This window comes from Ictalurus punctatus, chromosome 13 (assembly GCF_001660625.3).
Source record: "Ictalurus punctatus breed USDA103 chromosome 13, Coco_2.0, whole genome shotgun sequence".
Classification (NCBI taxonomy): Eukaryota; Metazoa; Chordata; class Actinopteri; order Siluriformes; family Ictaluridae; genus Ictalurus; species Ictalurus punctatus.
In genome coordinates, this window is record NC_030428.2 from 2,171,119 (window position 1) to 2,190,309 (window position 19,191).

Here is a 19,191-nt window from a genome sequence, read left to right on the forward strand (position 1 = left end):
AGAAAGAGAGATTACTGAGCTGTGAAATTATTGTACAGACCCATACAGTACAAAGAAAAGTGTTTATTGTCTTCTTCATTGTGTGGCAGGAACAGCAGAGACACACCAAACAAACAAAAAAACAAAACAAACCAAAAAACCAGCTTATCTGAGTATGAAGACTACATAACAACAAGGTGTAAACATCTTTAAAATAAATCTTTGGCAGTATATCATATATCTCATCACGTTTTTGTTGTTGTTGTTTGTTTTTTTTTGTTTTTTACAGACAGACTTAAAATATGAAAATTGATAAGCACATATTGCAACAGCAGTGACTATAAGCTGCATAAAGCAAATATATTAAACTGAAATCATTTCTTGTTTCTGATTTTTTTTTTAAAAAGAAACAAAATGAACTTAATATTTAATCCAAATAATTAAAAAAAAAAAAAAAAAGATCTTTGGAAATCATTCACGCAAATGAGCATTTCTTTCATTCATAAGACTGCTGGTGATCGTCAGCAACTGATGTAGGGTTTACTTCATGTCGAGGAAATGAAAGCGTTGGCTATTCACATGGCTGTCATGTAGGCATGTGCTGATAATCTGCGCTAAAACACACACACAAAAAAATACTTTTCTCTATTAGAGCTAACTGTATTGAAAAAGTTTAACTAGTTAGCATGGTTTGATGCAAGGCCAAGCATTAATTAGCTTTTGTTTGGCAGCTCAATTTTCTTTTTGAAACTCCTAGACTTGTTAAGATAGATAACCTTAAACCTAGACTATGCATTAAATATAATCACTCCTGCAGCTTAAGCTTTCACTAACAGCTAGCCAGTGTTAGCTTATAAGGTCACAGAGTTGTGTTTTTAATCGTAAATAAGAAGGTAACGAGTGATTTCGGGTAAACAAACATCACAGATGTTGCGCGAGAAGCTTCAGGTAGTTATTTAAATAATGATTTTGAATATGTCGTAAAGGTTAGCAGTTTGCATGATGGGAAAATGTAACATCGACACATGCTTACTTGATTAGGCCAGGTTAAGAATGTTCACTGTATTAAATAATAGCTGTGTGTGTGTGTGTTTAATCCTACAGTCCTTCAGCCTCAATAATTATATTTACCCGTACATCAATAGTCCAACATTTTAGTGTGATAAAATAAAAAAATAAATAATTCCTGCTTACGACATGGGACATCAAACACACAAAAACTCAGTTGCCAGGCAACCGGTCAGAATGGACATCCTCGCTGACATTTTACTGGAAATGCTAGCTGACATGTAGCCATTTGCTATTAACGTAAATGCACAATGACGATAAAAACGGGACGAACCTGTCGGAAATATCAACGTTTTACTCAGACGTGTTGGTAAATTGCTTAAAAATAAGATTATGTCCAGCTAAAATCCCAACATAATTACACTTAGCGTCAATTGCTAACCAAACTTCCACGGGTTCCAAATCGGTGAGAAAAGCTCAGCTTTGTTTCTTATACAACTCACGTAAACATCTTCATTCTGTCCAAGAAGAACATTGGGCTATTGTGTGCATGTAAACATAGCTAACAGGGTAATCGAAGTTACATATCACACATATGTTTCTTCTCTTCTGTGTCACTGAAGTATTTTTTGGCACACTTGCTCATTTTACAAAAAAATGCTCTTTTTTTTTTTCTTTATATCACTTGACTTTATAAAATTGCACTTGTTTTTGTTCTTTTACACATTACTAAATAAGGAAAAAGATGCAAGGTAAGAATACTGATTCTGGAAAGCTTCCTATCTTGAAAGTACTGGACATCCCCCGATTTAAATTCAGCCGAACAGCTTGAGGAAACACGGGTGGCAGTAGGGCTTGTTGTCCTGCTCCTTAAAGCAGCCTTTGCTCAGAGGTTTAAGGCAGAACTGACACACTAGGTGCTGCGGGTGGAACTTAGCGCCCATGGCTGTGACGCAGCGTCCTACGATGGGCTGCTGGCACGCCTGACACACACTGCCACGAGACTGGTGATAGTGCACCTCACACAGCGGCTGGCCCTCGTGCTCGAAGAAGCTTCCGTTCACAAAAGGGCTGAAACACTCCTGGGATGAAAAAAAAATGAACAAAGATGTCAACTTACAGAACATCATAGACATGCACTAACTTTTGAATTCACAGAAAGTACATTTTTGCCATTTAAAATGAAAGAATCTATTACAAATGTACATTTATAACATTTAAAATGAAAGAATCCACCACAAAAGTAAATATTTTACATTTAAATTCGAAAAAAATATGACTTTTTTTGTATAAATATAAAAGTAATATTTTTTTCATTATTTAAATTATTTAAATATTTCAAATGAAGGAATACACTACAAAATTATGTTTTTCCTTTTGGAAATTAATGACGACTACCAAAGGAAATGTTTACCACTTAAAATGACAGAATCCAATACAGAACTAAATTTCAACACTTTAAAATGAAGGAATCCACTATAAAAGTAAATTTTTCCCTTCTACAATTACAGAATATCTGACAAATGTACATTTGTACGTTGTGAAATTAAATACACTGCAAACTCCAATTTGTTACCATTTAACATTAAAGAATCTGCTGCAAAAGTTGATTAAAATTAAGATATAAAAATATTAAAAGTAAGTTTTCACCCTGTAAAATTAAAGCACTTGCTATAAAAGTGCATTTTTATAATGGAAAATGAAAGCATTTGCTACAAATTAGATTTGTTTCTTTTTAAAATTTAATTAATCACATTAAATAATCACATAAAATGAAATAATCCGCTACAAAAGTACATGTTTGCCTTTTAAAATTAAATGTACAAAAGTATATTTTTCTTATTAAAATAGAAATTTCCACTACAATAGTACCTTTTTAATCCTTTAAAATGAAATAATCTGGTACAAAAGTAGATTTTTTACATTTTAAATGAAATAATCCACTACAAAAGTACATTTTTACTTATTAAAATAGAAATTTCCACTACAATAGTACCGTTTTAACCTTTTAAAATAAAATAATCTGGTACAAAAGTAGAGGTCTACATTTTAAATGAAACAATCCACTGCAAAAGTAAATTTTTACTTATTAAAATAGAAATTATCTGATACAAAATTAGATTTGTTTCTTTTCAAATTAAATAATCCACTACAAACGTATACCATTTTACCATTTGGGATTTTAAAAAAATGACATAAAAGTAAATTTTTTAATCATTTCAAATGAAAGAAGAGTTCGATTTTACATTTTGTCAGAAATTCACTGAAGAAAGTCACTGATTCATAAAACCTCATTTTCACTGGTGCCTTTTCATCTATTAAACATAAAGGGGCCGTAAAATTTTGTAAATGTACTTTTGGACCTGGTTAATGGAAAAACTGTCTTACAACATCAAATAAAAGGGCTTCATAGCTACATTATTTTCCCTTGAAGAAAAGCAAAACTATTCGTTTTTACAAATATTGTATTATGCTAGTTACAGCATGACATTCCCTGAGGCTAACACATCAAGCAAAAAATACACTTTCATTTAGAATTTTCGTTGTAGAAATGTTTTGTCCATAAATCACTGTTTTTGTAAGAAGGTCTAAGAAGTAAATACACTGGATATTTTAGATTAAATTGCATGAGTCATACCCTGCAGACGAAGCACTGTGGGTGCCAGAGGGCGTTGAGAGCGGAGATGTAATTCTCCACGATGGGCTGAGAGCAGCCTTCACAACGCGACGCAAACAGCGCCAGGAAACACTGCTGACAGTACTGCTGTCCATCACGGTCGTGAAACCCTGAGAGAAGAAGACAGGAAACACTCCAGATCTGAAAACTAAACGCACAACTAAGTACAGGAAGGTGTAACTAAGCCACACTTACAGAGTCACGTTTATGAAGTCACGGTGATGGCGTCTTAAACATACCTTCATCTCCGAATGTCCGGCTGCACTTGACGCAGCAGAAGCACTCAGGATGCCAGTTCTTATCGAGTGCCGTGACCATTTTCTACAAACGAAACAAAGCCGATGAATACTTCTAAACGTGTTTTTTTGGGATGTTTAAGAGGAAAGGGAAATGAGACACTCACATTGAGAATGGGTTTATTGCAGTGTGCGCAGTGAGGCGAGTACAGGCTGAAGTAATCCGGCTCGCAGTACGGACGCCCGTCCTTCTCAAAGAAGTTACGGTTCCCCAGTTCACATTCACACTCGGAGCACACAAAGTGTTCGGGGTGCCACACCTGCCCCAGCGCCGTCACCACCTACAGCACACAGGTGTTTGTGGCTAAATAAATAAATACCTTTCATTCAAAAAATCTATGCTTTAGTTTATTCGTGCATTATATACTGTACATATCATATAGTGACTTAGTAACCAAGACTCCTGAGGTATTATGGGTAATAACTGGATTTAAAAGGTAAGCTGGCTTGCCATTCACCGTATGCATTAGCGTGACCTCACCTGTCCCACAATCGGTTTCTGGCAGGCGGAGCAGTTTCCCTTGGAGGAGGTGGAAACGCCCTGCCTGCTTAGATCTGACTGGAGGAGGCCCAGCATGCTGTCCAGTGAGCCTCCAGAGGACACCGGGGGCGGGGACACCGTTTGCTGCAAAGGCGCCGGATTGGCCTGAGCTGCCGGCTGATAGTAGAGGATGGGCGGAGTCAAGATATAACATAATTGTTAATAATACACTGTGATAAAGAGGTTTAGGCACTTAGCTACTCACCACACTCTGCACGCGGAAATCTGACAGCGACGCCATCAGTTTGTCCAGTTCCAAAGTGGCCGAGGTGGCGGAGGGTTTCACTGACCTTCACACACACACCCCCACACACACACACACACACACATTATCCCAGCTAATCAAAACAGTTACTGAAATGTTTCTGACTAAGCTACCCAGATGTCGTTACAATAGAACTTCTAACGTAATTATTTTACTCTGCTAGATAGTGCGATGTAAACAGACAAGATGGCCGACGTATGAAGGTTTTAAACACAGACCACACTTTTAGTCCAAGCTGGAAGATGTGTTTTCTTACAGTATATGCCAGATTGCAATTTAATCGAATAGCTGTAGGAGAGAACACACCCGGTGGAGGGAGCCGACTTTCCCGATTTCTCCTTGTCCTTGTCTTCCTTCTTCGTCGTAGGGAACTGAGCCAGAATCTCATCTAGGAGACAGACAATAAGTGTGAGACAGGACACACACACTCACACATACATACACACACACACACACACACACACACCGGTGATGTTGAACTGGGTGGCGTTGAGCTCCTGAAGCAGGTGATCGAGTTCACTCAGGCCTCCACCCAACACCGACGAGGACGAGAACGCAGGAGGAGGGTCAGGAGAGCGCGGAGAACGAGGCTTACACACCGTGCTGAGGGACGACACACGGAATAAAATCACCGACTCAAATGCGGAATCGAAATCACGGACAATAGATTGGCGTCGATGTACCTGTAAAGCTTGTCTGGATTCTGCGAGCCGTTGGACTTCATGGCAGCTGAAACTGTCTATGAGAGAGATCGAAATAAACTGTAAACGGATGTACAATAATCAATTAGGGAATAACGGAACAGTGTAATAAATGTCGGAAAGTCAGGAGTTGTGCGTGTTTTTCGGTGCCCACCTGCTGAGGTGTGTATGCAGGAGGAGGAGGCCGGTTCTGAATGGAGTCTTGGTTGGACGTGGGTGAGGGGTCAGAGGTCACCGGAGGGTCAGAGGTCAATAGGACAGGGCACCGAGCGAGAGGAGAAGCGGAGCTTTCCAGATCGGCCAGGAGAGCGTCTACACACACACACACACACACGCACGCACAGACAAAGCGAGAGTGACATTTCTATACTTTGAGCAGTAAAGATTTGTTTTAGTTGATCTGAATACATTTTCACAATAGCATGTGAAAGAAAAACACTTAGGGATGTGGGACGGGACATCATTAAATGTGATACAAGGTATAATCTGAAACTTCTTTTTAAATAACGGAAATTATTAGAAATTATAACGGTTGCTTTATAGAGGTTGACTGATTGCTGGAACTATCAGTTATTGGCAAAAATCCAGACAAATTTTTGCAAGAGAGCGGCCTCTAGAGGCAAAATAAAAACTATCGCTGACTAATTTTGTTGTGTTATTGGAAAACTGTTTTTTATATCTTATTAATAGTTCATATATATATATATATATATATATATATATATATATATTTCATTTATAAAAGTACAGCACGTTTTCATGGTCCAGTCAGTGCTGTTTATTTTTGTTCAGCGATATTTTACTTTGAGTGTTATGTTTTCATTCAGTATCAATTTTAAAAACTATCGGTTGATTAATCGGTTATTGTCAGGTAGGTACCGCCCGACTTAGTTATCGGTACCGGTAAAATTCACTATCGGTCCACGTCTACTGCGTTAGTCCCAAGCAGTGGATCGTGACCACAGATTTTGTTGTTGCACGCCGCATTAATAATGCCTTTTTTTTTTTAATGCAGTTGAGAGCCTATCAGACTTCCATCCAGCGTCCAGTCTAGTATGAGGTTTTAGACGAAACTGTTTTAGAGACTAACGTCATTAACCAGGGTTGCCAGATTTCCAGCGCAGCTACGTCTCAAAAACCCCAACCAAACCCTGAAAAAATTCGGGCATTGGAAAAGAGCGATGTTTTTCCTTCTTTTTCTCAGCCTTTGCATGGGGTAATAAGGTCACCTCTGAAGTGTCATGTCCATTTCCCAATCTTTCCAATACATCTTACAATAGAAATGGTTCTGTAGGTCACAGACACACTGTCTACACTTATACTCTGCCTCTGTTTGTGGAAATGTAATCCAATTAATCCAGATTATTTGTTTGTGGATCTCGGCAGCCGTGGAATATTTTAAAACTATCCCAGTTTGGCATAAAAAAAATTAAGAAGGCAACCCTGTCATTATCCATCCTGTTTGTTGCTCCTCCTGCACTGAAAATGCTCACAGAGCGAGCATGGGGCAGCATGATTCCCTCCCCAATGGGCCTCTATTCGTGCTTGTTGTAGTTATGTTTTTAAACCACTAGGTGCAGTAATAACCCCGTGGAGCAAATTGCGATCGAGAAAGAAACGCAAATCAATATTCCTATATCTGTCCAATAGCGACTTCTTTAAAAAAATCTCTCAAAAAGACGTAATTGAACGTATTTGAATGTAATCGAGCGCTCTGCTCCAGCTGCCCCTGGAGACGAGCCGCCTTTGGTTTATTCTGAAGTTTTGCGTGAAATGCAGGGAGCGAAGAAAAGCATGCTGGGAGACTGGAAACAGAGAAGGGAGTACAAGCAATGCTGTGAAAATGCACAATAAAAAGGGTACACATACACATATAAAATGAGAAAGACTGACAGGTTGACAGTTACATACCAAACACGACAATACGGGGGCTGAGAGGGTAGTTAGACGAGTCAGTCTCTCCTACGACGCACACATATACACAGACACACAGACAGGAAGAGAATCAAACTGAAAGCAGCAGGCAAAAGGAAAAGATAGCGCAGAATCGCTTCCTTAACAACTTTCTCCAACGCAGAGTTCAGTGACATAGTGCCGGGAATTCCGGGTCTTTTCAGTGAGTCCAATCATTTGATTCAGATCACCAGTGAGAGTCGACTCTTTCAGCTCCAAACTGGATCACCGCCTTTCCTTTTCTGAACAGTACAAAGTCCTGATAAACACTAACTGCCTCATTACTTCCCTAATTACCGTGAGTAGAGTGTGTGGATTGGGACATGCCCAACATGGACCGTTTATGCGTTTATGTGCCCAATATAGTGAATGGGGTATGGATTAATGATGGTGATTATGTGGCGTATTTTATCAATAGGGTGTGTGGTCCCCAGTAGAACAACGATGGTGTCTACGTGTCCCATGTAGTGAGTAAGGCGTGCGGATTGTGACACGCGCACAATGGACCAACGATGGTGTTTATGTGCCCTATGTTGTGAATATTTTGTGTGGAATGGGACACAGCCACAGATTGATCACTGACAATCCCTTACTCTGTTTCCAATGTTAGTGCACTAGATAGGGAGTAGGGAGCAAGTGCTGGTTTAGACACTGAAGGTTGGATGTTTTGTCAGGTTGTGCAACATCGACAGACGGCAGCGATCACTGTTTAACTCAAGTGTGTTTGGCATCAAGCCGTGTGATGATTCACACACACACACACAATAATGTGCTCATATAAGGAGCTAAAATTCCTGTCTGTAGGACTTGACCATATTTAGAGTTGCACACTCTGCTGGCCTGACACACACAGACACACACAGACACACACACACATACATGCACACACACATACATACATGCACACACACACACACACACACACACACAGTTAAGAAAGCGGATTCAGTCCCAATCTAATCCAGATGTGTGTGGTTCGGGACTCACCGTGCTTAGTAAGCATTTTTTCCTGTCTCTCTCAACACACACACACACACAGAGAGTAATATGTTTCCATTCTTAAACTCTGAAGTGACCAAATCACCGTGTGGATGTAAAACCCCGACCTCTCCATTAAGTGTGTGTGTGTGTGTGTGTGTGTGTGTGTGTGTGTGTGTCTGAGTGGCCATGTTGGTTGCCTCAGAAGGGTGTGCAGGCAGGCGATGTGGCGTGTCCCTCCACCCTCCCTGTTCCCCTCACACACACACATACTTACAACTCAAGCTGTAATTACCACATCCGTGGGCTGTGTCCCAAATCACTCCCTACTGAACCTTCAAGCATTACATAGTGTATAAAATAAAAGCTCCATCCTTCTAGCTAGTGCACTACATAGGGTATGAAATGGCATATGCGCACAAATATAGCAAGTAGGACTCGTAGTGCACTATGTAAAGTGTAGGAGTCCTTGTAGGCTGAATCACAAATAACACATCATGCACCCACAGAAAAACCATTACCTACATAGTGCACTTCTAAATATAAAAAGGCTCCCTTAGGGTAGATTTAGGGCACTACGTGGGGTGTGTACCATTATTAGTGCAGCCTCGGAATACCTCTGCGCTGAGCATGTGCGCTTTGTAGGGTGTTAAATTCGTAAACCGTGGACTACAGGAAGAGAGACTCAAACGGCTTCGCGTATAGCGCACGATAATACGCATGACCTGATTTGTGCCCTATGTACATAGTGCACTTGTATTGGGATCCCTGTGGAAAACATAACCCAAACATATGCCCAACATCACTACATAGTGTACTTGGTTGTCTCCGAGAGCGAGAACGGGGGAAAATCCCACAATACACCGCAACAGTCTGTATAACGTATAACCCTAGTGAGGTGTTCAGTGAATAAGGTTTGGGACAAGCCCACAGTGGGTTGAGAATGATGGGTAAAGTGTGCACTTGCAGCGCGCACTTCCCCTACGTCCCATCTAGTGCACAGCATATGGAATGGGAGATGTGCACGCGCACTACTGAGTCTGCAGTGAATTGAAGTTTCCTACAGTAGGGTCCCAGGGCAGACGTGCGCGCGCCTGGTCAGGACGGGAGCGCGCACCGCGTCTATCCGGTTTGCATGGGACAGAAATGAGAAATGAGACACGACCGGGATTCATAAACATCTGATTATTGTTTTTCATCTCTCTCTCTCTCTCTCTCTCTCTCTCTCTCTCTCTCTCCTCATCATCATTCTGGATGCCAACCAGACTGCGCAAAATAAAGCAATTAACACATGAATTAATCTATTAATTAAGTTATATATATATATATATATATATATATATATATATATATATATATATATATACATAAGGAGTACGTACCCAAATCATCCATCTTCACTCCTCAGAATAAATATGTTAATATACAGAATTTTCGTTCGCGCTCGTGAACTTGCCCGTTATTCCTAACGGTTCGCGCGCGACTCCCCAAGCTCGTACGGTTATTCCAGGACGGCGCGCGCTCGGCTGCTGTGGATAAAATGGGCGTGGCCTTTTCTTCCTCTTCCTCCCCGCCCCCTTTTCCTGTAGCAATGGCTCCAGAAGGCGGCTGTGTTCTAATACACTAATACACTAGACACTCAAATATAAGAACTTAACTTATAAGAACGCTTCTGTTCCGGGTATTTTATTACGCAAAACAACAGTTTAATTTTTATTTTTTTGAAACATCACCATAAGGGTTAAAGTGCATATAAATTGGCCAATATCTGACCGGACGCTGACAGCTTTTCACCGTGCGTGTAAATTCCCGTTTCTAATTCGAATAAATGTGAAAAATAAAATAAAATATAAAAAATACAAACACTTCCTGTTTCCACGGTGACTTTTTGGAACCTTGTCCGTGAATTCTCCTCAGATTGGAGCGGAGCCTCGGGAAAGAAGGCGTGGCCTAGTCATCTCTAGCCCCGCCTTCTCTCTGGGGTACGTCATGGCGCACATTCCAAGCCCATATTTGGGGCAGAAAAAGTGACTCGGTCACCGCCTGTAACTTGGGCAAGAAAAAGTCATGTTTTATTCGAGAATTGTGGACTTTCAAATTCTCACAAATAAAAATAAGAGCACTACACAATAAAACTGAAATATAATCTATATTTAAAAATAAAATAAAATAATCATAATGGAAAAGCATACAACTGTACTGTAGGAGGAAAGGTTTTACTCACTGGCATTGTGTTTTCATCACACAATGATGGAGTTAATGAACAGTCTGAAGTGTGAAATTATTATTATTATTATTATTATTATTATTATTATTATTATTGTTATTATTATTATTATTATTATTATTATTATTATTATAACCAGAGTATTCAGTCAGATAAAAACCTCATGTTCGGTGAGGAAGTCCATGTTTAAGATTTGAACTCAGATAGCAAAACGGTGTGGAGTAATTGTAGCCAGATGTGGAGGGTACTGTGGCTAACGAAACACAAAAACCCACCTTAAAACCAACCCGTCGTATGTAAATTACGAATAACAAATACAAAAACATGAAAATGTTACACACACACACACCCGTATTCAGTAGCTCAAGGGTGAATACTCATCCCTCATACAGTGGTTCTCAACTTTTTTTTTTTTTTTTTAGTTAGCTATCGTCCCTATTTTAACCCTGGTGACCCCACCATGCTCGGGTTACTGTTGTGTGGGTTTCCTCCAGGTTCTCTGGTTTCCTCCCACTGTCCATAAACATGCAGGTAGGTGGTTGAAGTTCGGATATACTACATTGGCCATAGATGTGAATCTATGTAGATGTGTGTGTCCATCCGAAGTGAATTCGCCCACCTTCACCCCCAGTGTTCCTGGGATAGCCTCCAGATACGCCATTAATCTGACCAGGATAAAGCATTTACTGAATGAATGAAAATCAATGTTTAAAAAAAAAAGAACAAAAACATCACACATGATATTTATCAGTATAGGTAAGAGTGTTGCACTCACTGCATCTAATTAGAGGACAGGGGCTTGTGCGTCATACTGCAGCTTATTGAAGTCAGGAGATAGTCGAAAGCGTGACATCCAACCTCGATCCAATAGCACTCTGATGTTCTGTGAAATTGCATAACCACTGCACATGGGTATAACTAGTTTGGAGGACACCGAAATCTGGGCCTAATTCTGGTAGGGGTTTTTTTTGTTTTGTTTTGTTTTTGTTTTTTTGGGGGGGGGGGGGGGGGGTTGCTTTATATGTGGGGTATTGCGGTTAAAACTGGGTCGTTGGGGAAAAAAGTTGCCACTGGTCTACTTTATTCAAGCTAGTAGACACTAAGAAAGTCTATATATCTCCCTGATGTTCTTGCCTGGTTTCCCACTGAAGCTTAGCAGGGTTGAGCCTGGCCAGTACCTGGATGGGAGACCTCCTGGGGGAAAACTAAGGTTGCTGCTGGAAGGTGTGTATTAGTGAGGCCAGCAGGGGGCGCTCACTCTGTGGTCTCAGTATAGTGATGGGGACACTATGCTGTAAAAACAGCACCGTCTTTCTGATGAGACCTCAAACCAAGCTCCTGACTCTCTGTGGTCATGAAAAATCCCAGGGAACTTATCGTAAAGGTGTCCTGATGAAATTCCTCCATTGCCACTATCATTGACCCCTAATAATCCCCCATCTCTGAATTGGCTACATCACTCTCCTCTTCACTAATAGCTGGTGTGCTGTGGGGGTTCTGGCGCACTATGGCTGCCGTCGCATCATCCAAGTGGATGCTACACACTAATGGTGGTTGAGGAGATTCCCCCATACTATGTAAAGTGCTTTGAGTGTCTAGAGCTATATAAATGTAACTGTCAATTATTGTGCAATTGAGCTATAATATACAAAATAATGGTGGGAAAAAATCAATTTAAATAACTAGAAAAAAGGACAATTTGTTAAGTGTAAGGTATTGACTCTATTGTTCTGTAAGAAATAGTAATATGTATTGAACCTTTACTATGTACTAAGACCTCTTAAACCTAAAATAAATATACATTATATGGCCAAAACGTTTGTGGACACATCACATCCATATTTGAGCCTTCCCCAAATTGTTGCCACAAATTTGGATGCCTAGAATTATATAGGATGTCTGTAGATTTACAAATTCCCTTCACTGGAACTAATTTCTCCATCTGGGGATTAATAAAGTATTATCTTATCTTAACTAAGAGGCCCAAACATGTTCCAGCATGACAATGCGCCTGTGACACAAACTGAGCTCCATGAAGACATAGGTTGCCAAAGATTGGTGTGGATGATCTCAAGTGTCCTGCACAGAGCCCTGACCTCAACCCCACTGAACACCCCAGGTCTTCTCACTCGACCTCAGTGTCTGACCTCACTAATGCTCTTGTGGATGAATGGACAAATCCCAAAAGCCATGCTCCAAAATATAGTGGAAAGGCTTCCAAGAGGAGTGAAGATTACTCTAACAGCGAAGGGAAGATTCATTCTGGAAAGGGATGTTAAAAAAAGCACAAGTGGGTATGATGATGATCAGGTGTCCTACAGTGTCATAATCCAATGATGACTTCACTTCAGTCCTCTAACGGTGGGCTCTAGGATGGGTAAACAGTCCACTTCTGGAACCACAGGTTCAGCTACAGGTGGGACATGTATAAGTGGTAGTGGTGCTAACAGCATTCTTTGGTGTGTTCTTCCTGGTTAGCTTATTCCAGCATGCCAGTCCCTTCAAGGTCAAGCTAGCAGCAGCAGTGTCCATCAGGTTCTCGGGTCTTATCGTGCACTACTTCAGTGCAGTGATGTAATTAAACATGTGGGGGGCAGTCAGTTTTGAACCATTCTAATAGCAAGACCTACTCAGCATACTTGGTGTTGGATGAACATGACCTCAATACTTTTGCATCCGTGATGTCATATTTATTCTTTTGCTGGAATAGTGTATTTATGATGTTCAAGTCATGCCCAGATTAGAATGTGAGAAGTCCTGGTGTTCTTCCCCACCAGATTGTTAACGTCACCAAGCAAATGGATTTTGTCACGTGGGAATTTGGTGAAGTGCTTCATCCAGTGACTGACTGTGAGATGCAGTCATTGGTCCCAAGCTCAGATGGTAGAGTTGGTGCATACACACTGACGTCAGCGTTTCACTGAACCCTACTGGTGTTTTTCGTCCGGCTTGCTTGGGAGGGCTTCATGTTCTTCATTTACCCCCATGCAGATGTCATCCACAAGCAGGGTATCATTTCCAGAAAAAGGTGTACCCCGTTGCTAAGTCTTCCTCAAGGAACCTCGTCTCACTCAAGGGCATCAAGGTCAACGTTGTACCGACTCAGCTTGGTGGCAAACAGAGCTGATGGGGTTGATCTCTGATTTGGTTGACCTCCGATGGAAAGATCACACTTCTTTCCAGGTTGCCAATTTGAAATTTGTTGTCTTTGTATTTTGACTGCATTTTGTAGTAAATACCGATAGGTGTGGAAACCTCTCCAGGAGTGCACTGAGGACCCACTAAGGGATGAGCAGTGACCCTCCTAAATAGGGGTTTGACTTGACTAGTTCATTCCAACCTTCCCATTCCCAGACACCCCAAAACTGTCAGATTTTTGAAGGTTGAGTCCAGATGTTTGTCACCAAGGTCAAAATAGAAACACTGTGAGAGTTTTATAGTGCCACAGGGGGTGCACGTTCCCCACTTGATTTTTGGAGAATGGTTCCCAGTCACAATGGATTAGCCCAAGATGGCTGCTGGTTCATCGGTCAGTTGAGACCCACATGTGTGTGCTTTTATCTCAGGATGTGTTCACCTAGCCTTTTGTCATTAGACTTGCAGTTGGATGTCCTCTTCAGGCTGCCGTACTATTCTGATTAGAAGGTCATTGACTCACCGATAGTCTTGACATGTGCTTTCTAGGCAAAACAAGAGTGTGTAGTTATCTCAGATAACTCAATCAATTAAAACTTAATGCAGTTCTCATGCGCAGTTAAAGAACCAGATTAGCCAAAGAAAACGACCATGAGTAGTAAATCTGACGTACGTCATTTTTTTCATGGACCCCTTAAGCAACATATGAATAATGGGGTCCAGATGATCATTTCCATAGAACTAACCACTATATGTGGAAGTACCTTCAGAACCCATCATTTACAATCATCTCTAATTACTTTGAAGATGAGATAAAATAAGACTTTATTAATCCCCAGATGGAGAAATTAGGGCTTAATCAGCCTGCTTAAAACCCCAGCTGAATGAAATGCAGGAATGGAAATATTACATTTTGATACAGTAGTACAGTTAATTTGTCCACTCTGTAATACCAGTTGCAAATGTATTAGCAGAGACAAAACATAGGATTTCAGAGGTAATATGTAGTATGACAGGAAGGTTACGGTAACTTAAATCACCACTCTTTACAACCACGGTGAGCAGAAAAATATCTCAGAACACACAAGATGTTGAACCTAAAAGCTTAGGATCACTCAAGACCAGTCCTGTTTTTAAAGAGACCCCACCCCACCTCGTTTCTGCCATGAAGGAATTGTTTGATGTCTGGCTGTAGGACGTAGGATCGAGGCATCAAGGAAGCTTTTTTTTTTTTTAAATACATATACACTGTATTTCCTTGTAACCGCTTTTATAAAACATAACATTCACAGCTCATGAAAAGTTAAGGAAACATGACAAACGTAAAATTCAGATTTTTAATATCAGTGCCTAAAAGGGTTGCTTAATTGATAATAATAATAATAATAAAAAAAAGAGAGATAAATTACATAATGCACTATGAATGCAGGCTCGAAGTGTAAAATATGCTGTAATTCCCGCATGCGTCTCTCTCGAACGTCACAATATCTCTTACTGCAAAACACAAGAACCGCTTTCTTTCTGGTTTAATGAACACTATAAACAACACAAACGTCTTTACACTGCAAAATCAAGCCGTGCTCAGGTTTAAAGAAAGTGTGTGTGTGTGTGTGTGTGTGTCACAGACACAGTGAGGTGGAAATGAGAGTCAGTCCATAGTTAACAAGGAAATTTAATAAGCTAGATGATGTTTTTGTGTGCGCGCGCGTGTGTGTGTACGCGCGCTGAGGATGGGAGGGAGGGGACGGGGCGTGGTGGTGGTCGGCTGTGTCCTGTTTTTGGTTTTCTGAAACCCCTAACCCCTTCTGAGTGCTCAGTCCGGATGGATCCTCCTCGTAACGGATTGGAGCGGCAGACTTCTCCTCCTCCTCCTGCTGCGGTGTGTTTTTACTGCACCGACTGCTCGTTGGCCGTGCTGCCCGAATCCTGAGGCTTCATCACGTCAGGAAGCTCGGGAGGATTCGAGAACGGATCCACTTGGAGCTGCTCAAATGCATCGTCTGCGCGCGCGCACACACACACACACACACACACACACAAATTAAAATAAATCCCATTAATTTTTTTTTCCATTTAGCTTCAGCATAGTACATGCTCACAGCACAATGGGTAGCTTTGTGCTAAGCAAGACGTACCACTAATTCGGAAGGCGAGTCCGACTGTAGCAGGAGCCTGAGGTCTGGCCGTCTGATTAGTGAAACCAGAATCTCCCAGTGTTTTACCGTCGTCTAGCAGCTGATCATCCTGTAACACGCACACACAGATAGTTAAAGCACACACCTGGTTTTAACAGTCCCAGTCTCACACCACACACTACTTTACTATATAGCACACTACCTTTGTATAGTGAAAATAATGAGTGTACAGTGTATTTTAACGAGCGCAACAGGCCCATGATGAATAGTAATGAGTGCATATTGATAACGGGTGAATATCAATGACTGTGAAATGTAGGTTGAATATCAATGAGCGTGTGGTGAATATTAATGAGAGCATGGCTACTGTTAACGAACGTATGGCAAATATTAATGAGCGTGTTGTGAATAATGAGAGCATGGATAATATTAATAAGTGTATTGATGTTAATGATTGTGGGGCTAATGTTAATGAGTGTGTGGTGAATTAAAATAAATTCAATTAATTAAAATGAAAGTATTATTGAGTGTATGGTGAATATTAATGAGCGTATGGTGAATATTAATGAGAGCAGAGCTAATGTTAATGAGCATATGGTGAAAATTAATGAGAGCAGAGCTAATGTTAATGAGTGTATGGTGAATATTAATAAGCATATGCTGAATATTAGTGAGAGCAGAGCTAACGTTAATGAGCGTATGGTGAACATTAATGAGCGTATGGTGAACATTACTGAGAGCAGAACTAATGTTAATGAGCGTATGGTGAATATTAATGAGAGCAGAGCTAATGTTAATGAGCGTAGGGTGAATAGTAATGAGTATGGTGAATATTAAATGAGAGTATGGTGAATATTAATGAGAGTATGATGAATATTAATGAGAGTATGGTGAATGATGAGAGCAGGGCTAATGTTCATGAGTGTGTGGTGAATATTAATAAGAGCATGGCTAATGCCAATGAGCATATGGCGAATATTTATGAGCGCATGGCGAATATTTATGAGCATGTGATGAACATTAATGAGTGTATGGTGAACGTTAACGAGCATGTGGTGAATATTAAAGAGAACAGGGCTAATGTTAATGAGCATATAGTGAATATTAATGAGTGTGTTGAATATTCAATAAGGTATAATTCATAGCTTGAACAGGTCCTTCACAAGTTATAACACCGAGCGTCGGATCGAGCTGCTAGTGCTGGTGGGGAATTGTCAACACTATACCTTGTAAAGTCTCTGGTCCTCAGGCGGTCTCTTCAGGATGCCCTCAACAATGCGTTTCAGCTCGTAAACAGTCGTGGACTCCTTTGCGTCTGTGAAGATGGTCGTCTTATGACGCCGGATCATTAAAAATACGTCCTGTGGAGGCAAAACATTTGTTCACGTCAATCTACACTCCATACTTCATAATGACAAAGCAAATAAACAGGTTTGTGATAACTAACAAAACAAAAACACTTAAATATCACATTGACATAAGTTTTCAGACTCTTTGCTAGGACACTTGAAATTTAGCTCAGGTGCATCCCATTTCTCTAGATCATCTTTGAGATGTTTCTACACTTGGATTGGAGTGTGGCAAATTCAATCGATTGGCTTTGGAAAGGCACATCCTGTCTATATAAAAGGTCCAACAGCTGAAAATACATATCAGTGCAATGTCAAAGGGGAAAAGATTCTGCTTCGTTGAAGGTTTCCAATGTGGCCGCAGTGGTTTCCATAATCCTTAAATGGAACAAGTTCGGAACAGCCAGGACTCTTCCTAGACCCAAACTGAGCAATGGTGGGAGACGGGCCTTGGTAAGAGAGGTGTCCAAGAAAGGTTCACTCCGGTTGAGTTCCAGAGATCATATGTGGAAATGGGAGAAACCTGCAGGTCAACCATCACTGCAACTCTCTACCGATCTGAGCTTCACGGCTGAGTGGCCAGATGGACATTGCGGAAAACTGTATAGTTCCAAATTGGTAAAACGTGACCTTTTGTGTGGCCTACTTACACAAACTCCACCCTCATACAAACCAACAAACCACAACTATTTCTTTTCCACCGAGCGATGGTTGGAAAAAGGGAATCGTGTGCAAGAAGAAGGACAGCCGGGAACACACCAAAAAACCATGATGGCTGCTAATGAGCAGCTACTGTAGAGCAAGACACGCCCCAAAGGGTGAGATATAGACGTTCTGGAGAGCTTTTAATTGGACGAACGAAGGACTAGTACAGGATGAGTCGTCAAAAATCTCCGGTGTATGTTGCTGAACTCCTGAAACAGAACAATGCATCCCAAGCTGAAGCAGCACTGTTAATAATCCTGAAGATCCCAGACCACCTGGGGGATTGACCCCCCCCATCACCCCCAAAACTTACGGATGGATTATTAACTCAACACATCTCCATCGTTCACCTATCTGCAATGATGATAAATCTGTTATTTCATTTTTAAAGATTTATGCTTCATACATTCACCATAAACACTTGATTTTGAAGTTTTTGACACTTAATTTTTTATATAATTAGATTCTAGTTATAAATAATTAGTCTTTTTCTTTCAGGTACCCATGTTCTAAAAGTTTTAGTCTCCTTTTGAGGGCTTGACACAGTATTAGCTCTTCGAATGACGCTTTTTAAAAATGTTTTGCGTGTTTGTTTTGAATGCTGAAATGTTACTGTTATTATTATTTTTTAAATTCAGAAGTCTCTGTATTGTGGGTGGAAACTTAGAGTAATAAAAGCAACTCCCCCCTTTAGTTTTATGCTAAAGCGGCCCTGTGTGCTGAGGTGCTGTTCAAGAAACACGACAAAAATACAGCCGTTCACTGACTAGATAGATAAATAAATAAATAAACAAAAATAAATCCCTACATTTTCACAAAATGTCAACGGTTTAATCCGAATCGCGTTTCTATGAACACCACAAAACACACGGCTTGCTAACGAGCCTGTAGCCTTTTAGCTACGACCGTGTGGCTACATCCCAAACCACTCCTTATTGGATACGGAGTGCACTACGTAAACCGTGAAAGACATTCCCTTATACGCCATTTTAAGCCCACCAATGTAGGGACTAACATGAAATTTGGGATTCGGCCATTTTGAAAGCACCAAATGCGAACCTTCATGATTTAGATGAACGAATGGGATTATTTTTTCTTTTTTAAGATCCATTAACAGTTCGAACGTCAAAAAAAGATATGAATAAAACTCAGAGTTTGTTTGAACGGTACGGTTTGATTAAGCTAACGTTTACTCACCATTTCTGAAGTTGTGTTGCACCATTCACCGCCCACTCCTCCGCA

At 40.6% G+C, this 19,191-nt stretch overlaps 2 protein-coding genes across 3 annotated transcripts; both read right to left on the bottom strand.

Moving 5' to 3' along the window:
- Positions 1–48: 48 nt before the first annotated feature.
- On the bottom strand, positions 49–10,315 carry LOC108273927 (transforming growth factor beta-1-induced transcript 1 protein). Of its 2 annotated transcripts, XM_017483625.2 has the most exons (12): positions 9,781–10,315; positions 7,379–7,429; positions 5,622–5,779; positions 5,450–5,505; positions 5,233–5,369; positions 5,073–5,154; positions 4,707–4,791; positions 4,442–4,618; positions 4,068–4,241; positions 3,904–3,985; positions 3,626–3,774; positions 49–2,069 (listed from the first exon to the last, which is right to left on the bottom strand). In XM_017483625.2, exons 1-12 carry the CDS (start codon positions 9,791–9,793, stop codon positions 1,803–1,805), a joined length of 1,431 nt encoding a protein of 476 aa, XP_017339114.1. In that variant the 5' UTR covers positions 9,794–10,315; the 3' UTR covers positions 49–1,802. The 2 variants fall into 2 exon arrangements, with proteins under 2 accessions (XP_017339114.1, XP_017339115.1); XM_017483626.3 differs by lacking the exon at positions 7,379–7,429 and having other exon boundaries at positions 9,781–10,313.
- A 5,103-nt stretch (positions 10,316–15,418) lies between these two features.
- On the bottom strand, positions 15,419–19,184 carry LOC100528084 (transcription elongation factor b polypeptide 2). The gene is given in 4 exon segments (NM_001200354.1): positions 15,419–15,760; positions 15,896–16,004; positions 17,122–17,256; positions 19,147–19,184. Coding segments are annotated over 4 exon segments (360 nt in total). The 5' UTR covers positions 19,150–19,184; the 3' UTR covers positions 15,419–15,647.
- Positions 19,185–19,191: the final 7 nt, after the last annotated feature.

Bases quoted from the DNA above. Each gene is read 5' to 3' on its own strand.
- LOC108273927 (XM_017483625.2), bottom strand. The intron at 4,792-5,072 runs GTGTGTTCTCTC...GTGTGTGTGAAG, and splicing joins AAGTCGGCTCCCTCCACCGG to GTCAGTGAAACCCTCCGCCA. The intron at 2,070-3,625 runs GTATGACTCATG...TTTTCATCCCAG, and splicing joins CACAGTGCTTCGTCTGCAGG to GAGTGTTTCAGCCCTTTTGT.